Raw genomic sequence first — 7,296 nt, 5'->3', positions numbered from 1 at the left:
GGGTTGCTGCTCGGAGTCCGGAGAGCTGGGCAGAGGACGCCCACTTTTAATCTTTTTTTCTGGGGTGTTTGGAGAGAAGGTGAGCGATGGAAAAGGAGAGGATTTGTTAGGTGTCTGGGAGAAGCGAGACTGGAGAGGACCAAGGAAAAGGATTGGGTAGGAGCGGGTGTAACTGCTACTCAGAGGCAGAAAGAGCTGGGCGGGCTGGGAACCGCGCGGGTGGGCAGGGGTCAGCACTTCGGGCGGGCGGGTGGGTGTCAGGGGGCAGAAATCCTGCAGCCGAGGGTTCAGTAGAAAAAAGAAGAAAAAGCCTTCCAAACAAGAGTGGAACGGAGAGGTCAAAAAGAGAGATGAGCATAAGTCAGCAAAGAAAAGAAAGTTTACTGTTTAGCAGTGTAGATCTATAATTCTACTTAAAACTCCTGTTCCTGGTTCCTATTCCTCCTAAACCAGAGACCCCTGAGTGCAGGGTGAGGGCACAGCGTTCACACTTGCCATGGGCTGATCAGCAAAGAGGTGCTGGCCTGAGAGTGGGGCACATAACCTCAGCCACTGGGGTACACTTACCACCCCCAACCCGTGTAGCTCCCCTCCCCTGTCCTGAAATCTCCCTTTATCACACGAAGCATTCTAGGTTGAACAGCCACATGTTCAGGGAGTTCATTTTCCACAAACACACATTAAAATGCAGATATTTTTGCCTGCAAGATGAGGAAAATTCTCCGGAAGATTTTGGGCCCTGAGAGCTGCAAAGGGACCCTACGCATCACCGGGTGATGACTGCCCTGAGGCCAGAGGAGCGAACTCACAATAGTGGTACATTAACCTTCACTATTTGTAGTTAGGCTGTCATTAAGCTGGGTGGAATGGGGCTCAGCTACAGTGATGTGTATCCAGAGAAAATGTGGGGTTCCTGCAGTCAGCTAGGGTGCAGAAAAGACCCTGACTTTAGAACCAGAGGAAGGCTGAGTTGAACCTCTGGCTCTTTTGTGATGTGGTGACCTCGGGCAAATTAATGTGTGAACCTCAGTTTCCTCAACTATAAAATATAATGAACAATACCTACCACTTACTATTGCTGTGAAGAAGAAAAGAGGATCGACATGTAGAGTGCACAGATTATTGATGTAATTCAGTGCTCCTTTTCCTCATCCTCCCCTAGGAGGTCACTGGGGAGGCAGGGACAGGGTCAGCCCAGTGGCAAAGAACAGGCAGGATCTGGAATGTGGACATGGAGTAAGGCTGTGTCTGTGTCAGAGGTGGGTTGGGAAGAGGTGAGACAAACATTACAACTTTGCCTAAGGTGAGTGCAACCCACAAGTAGAGCACAGGCAAACAGCAGCTCGTGAGTACCCACACTTCCACCAGCAGCTCACTAGTGCACACACTTATATCAGCAGCTCACTAGTACCCACACCTACATCAGCAGCTCACTAGTACCCACACACCAGCAGCTCACTAGTACCCACACTTACACCAGCAGCTCACTAGTACCCACACTTATACCAGTAGCTCACTAGTACCCACACACCAGCAGCTCACTAGTACCCACACACCAGCAGCTCACGAGTACCCACACCTACATCAGCAGCTCACTAGTGCCCATACACCAGCAGCTCACTAGTACCCACACACCAGCAACTCACGAGTACCCACACACCAGCAGCTCATGAGTACCCACACCTACATCAGCAGCTCACTAGTGCACACACACCAGCAGCTCACTAGTGCACACACTGACACCCACAGAGACAAGCCCCACAACACCAGGACTCACAAACACTGAAGGAGAATTGACTCTGCCCTCATGTACAGATAGTGTGTTGGTTATAGTGAGGGGTAGCTAGTGTTCACCAAGCCCACTGCATCAATAGCTGTTCTACAAAACAGCATACATGGTCAAGGGACATTTTTAATTTTTACAATGGGGACTGAGTGTTTGCTAAATGAAGGGATCAAAGGAGTGCATTCTGGAGGATGGGTAGACTCCCAGAGCCAGGGTTTTTGAGATGAAAGTGAAAATAAGCAGGCTGAGAGCAGAAAGAACAAAAGTTCTGCAGATAGAAGTTAGGATATTACCATTTCAGCCCCAGCTCAGCAAGTAAAGACTTACAAGCATAATAGTAACTAGCAAGGTAGGAGTTGTGGGGTGGGAGGGAAACTGACATGATGGGAAGCAGGACCAGCTCGAAGTGAAAATGCGGGGGCTCTTGTTAAAAAACGACTTAGGATTTTGAAATGGTGACAGAAGAGCACTAAACCAAGCAGGGGGCCCTACTAGCAGGAGGCCCCATGGGGACCCAGGAAGGAAGTCACATCCATAGCAATGTGAATAATTGTCAGAAAAAATTTTCTCCATGGTCCAGGAGATTCGGAATAGGTTCTCCTAGGAATGATATTTCTTCATTTTAACAGAGTTGCTCAGAAATGAAAAATAATCAATGGGAAGAAAAAGAAAAAAAAAAACAAGATGAGTAGGAGGGCAAGCTCCTAAGAAGTGATTCAGCCAAATGAGAAAGGTCCTCAGGGATTAAAGGGGATGCATTCACATGTCATCCCTAAGAATCTACAAAGAAGATGCTCAGGATAGGAACTGTATCAACAACTAGTAGCAAGAAGTTACTCTGATGATATCAGATGTCTATTTGGGAAACTTGCTAGTAGAAAAAAATACAAATAATATTTGGATGCAAAGGGACACAGAAGGTTGAGGAGTCCCTAATTTTGAAATAAAGGGAGATTACTATCTGTCTGAGCTGAGAAAACTTAGGGGTACTTGGAGGCAGAGGAATGAGTAAGATGACTTCATGCACAACAAAAAGAAAAAAACCTCACATTCTCGTGAACACACTGGAAAACCAAAGGGTGTCCTCATGTAAGCGCAAGAGCATGCCATCTGTAAATCTAAGGAAAGCTCCCAGTTCCAAAATGTCTCCCTCATCCCAGATTCCCCTCCATTCCTGAGCACCTTAGATTTGATATAAATAACCCACTTGGGAGGGGGCTTTTTGAATCTGTATGTAGTTTAACCTTCACACACGTTCTGCAAACTCAGTGTGGTGATTCTTACTTCACAAGCAGAAAAAGGGTGATAGGAATTGCTGTCTTAAAAGTCTCATTGGCGGACAAACAAAGTTCTAGGATTTGGATCTTGTTTTTTCAGATTCCAACCGTTTGCTCCAGTTAAAAAACTACCACATAAAATGGTGAGCAGTAGGCAGGCAAGTTTTTATTGATGGTGAGAAAATCAAATAATGTCAATGAAGAGACACTGCCTAGAATGTTAGGGAGTACCTAATTGGGTGATGGAAAGAAAATGGACATTGCTGACCCATAGGGTGGATGCAAAAGACAGGCAAGGAAGAGGTAGACAAATCAGAAAGGAACAGGCTGGTGACCCCAAAGCAGCAAGGACCTAATACAACATAATTGTGCTTCATTATGGCCTTTGCCAGCCCTCTCTCTCTCATGCACACAGAGCCCCTACCAGGACCAGGCAGCTCTCAGAGCATCCCTGGCCCCAACCCCTCTTCCCTTTCCAGATGACCTGAACAAGGTGTTCCCACCCACGGTTGCTGTGTTTGAGCCATCAGAAACAGAGATCTCCCGCACCCAAAAGGCCACGCTGGTGTGCCTGGCCACAGGCTTCTACCCCGACCATGTGGAGCTGAGCTGGTGGGTGAACGGGAAGGAGGTGCACAGTGGGGTCAGCACGGACCCACAGCCCCTCAAGGAGCAGCCTGCCGTCAATGACTCCAAATACTGCCTGAGCAGCCGCCTGAGGGTCTCGGCCACCTTCTGGCACAACCCCCGCAACCACTTCCGCTGCCAAGTCCAGTTCTACGGGCTCTCGGAGGATGACGAGTGGACCCAGCCAAGGGCCAAACCCATCACCCAGAAAGTCAGTGCCGAGGCCTGGGGCAGAGCAGGTGAGTGGGTCCTGGGGAATGCCTGGAGGAGACTGGGTGAGACCAGATACCAGGGGAAATGGAAAGAGCCAGGTAGAGGACCAGACCAGATCCAGAAGGCAGCCAGAGTGGAGAAGGTGGCAGGATCAATGTTCACAGGGTCAGCAAACCACAGTGTGCACTTTCTCCCCAAGAAGCATAGAGGTTGAACGGGGCACCTCAAGGTCATTGTTCCCCCAGATCCTCACACCTTAGAACTCAGCTGACAGGTCTCCCTGAGAACCAGCCATACAGGTCAGCATCTGAGCGGTGTGTGTCCCATCCCCTTCCGGGGTCCTAGTTTCCTAAGATCGTAGTGACCACGTATCTGGCAATGGACCAGCATGAGAGAGACAGAACCAGGGCTACCAAAGGAGGCTGACTTTGTACTATCTGACCTACATGTGTTCATGGCTTGTGAGTCCATGACCTTAAAGTCTGTGATGGAAGGCTCAGTGTCCTCACAAAGCAGCATTCTCTCATCCATTTTTCTTCCCCTGTTTTCTTTCAGACTGTGGCTTCACCTCTGGTAAGTGAGTCTCTCCTTTTTTTCTCCATAATCTCTGCTCTGGAACCAGGGCATGGGGAATCCACGGACACAGGGGCATGAGGGAGGCCAGAGCTACCTGTCCACAGGTACCTAAATGCTCTCTGTTCTTGTCAACAGTGTCTTACCAGCAAGGGGTCCTGTCTGCCACCGTCCTCTATGAGATCTTGCTAGGGAAGGCCACCTTGTATGCTGTGCTGGTCAGTGCCCTTGTGCTGATGGCCATGGTAAGGAGGAGGGTGGGATCAGGCAGATGATGGGGGCAGGATATGGAACATCACACGTAACCATAAGGGAATCTCAGCATAATATATCCTGTCATGTCAATGAAACCATAATGGACTGCCAGGCTGGGGAGAAAATGCAGGTTATCTGACAGAATGCATCACTGGAGGATGGAGAGAACCAGAGAACCCTACTCAAATGAAGCCTCAGAGCCCGCCTCCTCTGCCCTACTCCTGCTACTTCATAGGCTCTGAGACTCTGAAGACGTCCTCTCTTTTGCAGGTCAAGAGAAAGGATTCCTGAGGCCAGCTCCAAAAAACCATCCCAGATTATTCTTCATCCTCACCCACGATTCTCCTGTACCTGCACCCAATCTGTGTTCCTAAAAGTGATTCTCTCTGTGCTTCTCATTTACTTCTTACATGAATTCTTCCCTCTTTCTTCTGCTTCCCTGAAGATTGAGCTCCCGACCCCCAGGTTCGAAATAGACTAAACAAATAAAAATGGTATGCTGGGCCTGGTTGCGTTTCAGAAGTGTCTGTGGAGTTCTGCCCGTCGCTGACCTACTTCTAATTTAGGGAAAGCAGCACCCCCTTGGGCATCCAAAGTGACTAGCCCTCTTTCTCTCCACCCAATGTGGCTTTCTTTTGTTCATCTTGATGGAGGTTCTCAAATACCATGTCCATATCGAGGCATTCTGGGTCCCCACTGGAGGGTTAGTCTGAAGGGAAATGGCTGGGCTCTGGAAAAACGGCAAGATGAGGACAGAGAGGAAGGAACACAGCAAACCATAACCCCTTGCCCAGTGTAGGACAGAGGATGGGGGCAGACCTGTGGGTAACAATGCCCAGCCATTCCCCAATTCCAGATTCAAGTGTCATATGTTACACCTTTAGTTTTATTCATGCACAGTCTTAACTTGTTTTGGGATTTGGGCTTAACATCGTGTGCTACTCTGCACGTCTAGGTTTAAATACTAGAGAAGGCAGAGTTGAGACGGCTGATATGTAAAGCCTGGGGATGAATGATTTCCTGGGAGCAAGGCACACCAAATCAGGAGCAATGGGACACAGGACCCAGTGGGAGCTGAAGGACTATGTGCAGAGTAGCCCTTCCAATGGGCTTCTTTGCTTGATGGATGGAAACCAAACCACTCCAAACACAGGGTTTGAGTGCTCCTACTTGGGCAAAGACAGTTATCCTGCCAAGGCAAATTCTGCATACAGACTCAATTCATTTTGGTAAAACACTACATGGAGGAAGAGGAGGAATGGGATTAAAGAAAAGGAGGCCTAGAATGGTGAGAGGGGCTGAGAGAGGTCATGTTGAAATTAGTTGAGGAAGACTGTCAGGGGTGAGAAGTGAAGTCTGAAAGCAGAGGAAGGGTAGGAAAGAGGAGGGAGCCCTTTGTTGAGAGCCTGTTTGCTTCAGGCCTTGGGCTGGACACTGCTACCTGTGCTGTCTGGCACCTGCACGATGATCCCAGAAGCAGGTATTATTTTCTCCACATTATAGATGTGGAAACTGAAGATTACAATCAAATAATTTATGAGTGGCAAAACCGTGGCATGTTCTGCTAAAGGTGGCAATTCTGGAAGCTTTTCCCAAGTAGTGGCCAGGATGATCCTAGAGCAGCTTCTCCCAACCTCCAGGCAGGAACCATGTAACATGCTGAAGACACCTTGATGCTTTGGTGTATTAGTTTCCCAGGCCTGCTGTAACAAAGTACCACTGGTGGGTTTCAAACAATAAAAATTTATTCTCTCCCAGTTCTGGAGACCAAAGATACAATATCAAGATGTTGGCAGGCCATCCTCTATGACAGTTCTAGCGGGGAATCCTTTCTTGCTTCTTCCCACTTCTGATGGCTTCTGGCACTCCTTGGCGTGTGCCAGCAACACTACAATCTCTGCCTCTGTCTTCACATGGCATTTTCCCCTGTGTCTCTGCATTGAAACTCCCCTTTCCTTTCTCTTTTCAAGGTGTGGTCATTGGATTTAGGACCCACCCTAAATCCAGAACAATTTTATTGAGAAATCTTAACCAATTACACCTGCAAAGTCCCTATTTCCAAATAAGGTCCCATTCTGAGTTTCTGAGTGGGCATGAATTCTGGGGGAACACTCTTCATCCCACTACCCTGGGGATCCTGGAGAAGAGGGTTCTCTGGCGGCAGCTTGCAAAAACCAGGAAAGGATGTGCCCATGGCAGGGATGGAGCCCAGGAAACCCATCACGTGCTGGTCACTTCCATCAGTCATAACTGACTAGATTGCTCAAACTGCAGTACAATATTTTGCTGGCTCTTGTTGTTGCACATGTGCTAGTTTGTTTTTATATTGGATTAAAAATCTAAAACAAGGGGGACAGGCTTTAGGTTCTAGACCAGCATTCACAAAGCATGCTTCCCACTCCTTAGGCCTGCGTGGAGGCAGCAGGCATATCCTCGTGTCTCTCACAAAGGTAGGACAGGAGGATGAGCAGCTGAGAGAACAATAGGGAGAGCAGAGTTGTGGGCGCCAGAGGATGCAGGCTGGGACTGGTGTGTTGGAGGACAGTGGTTTGTGTGGGCAGAGAT

General features: G+C 48.5%; 1 gene segment (V, D, J or C); it reads left to right on the top strand.

Moving 5' to 3' along the window:
- On the top strand, window positions 1–7,086 carry LOC103790565 (T cell receptor beta constant 1-like). The segment is given in 5 exon segments: window positions 1–816; window positions 3,543–3,929; window positions 4,459–4,476; window positions 4,615–4,721; window positions 5,002–7,086. Coding segments are annotated over 5 exon segments (573 nt in total).
- The last annotated feature ends 210 nt before the right edge of the window (window positions 7,087–7,296 follow it).

This window comes from Callithrix jacchus, chromosome 11 (assembly GCF_049354715.1).
Source record: "Callithrix jacchus isolate 240 chromosome 11, calJac240_pri, whole genome shotgun sequence".
NCBI classification, from domain to species: Eukaryota; Metazoa; Chordata; class Mammalia; order Primates; family Cebidae; genus Callithrix; species Callithrix jacchus.
Note: the sequence above shows the minus strand (reverse complement) of the source record. Positions and strands in the feature narration are given on the sequence as shown.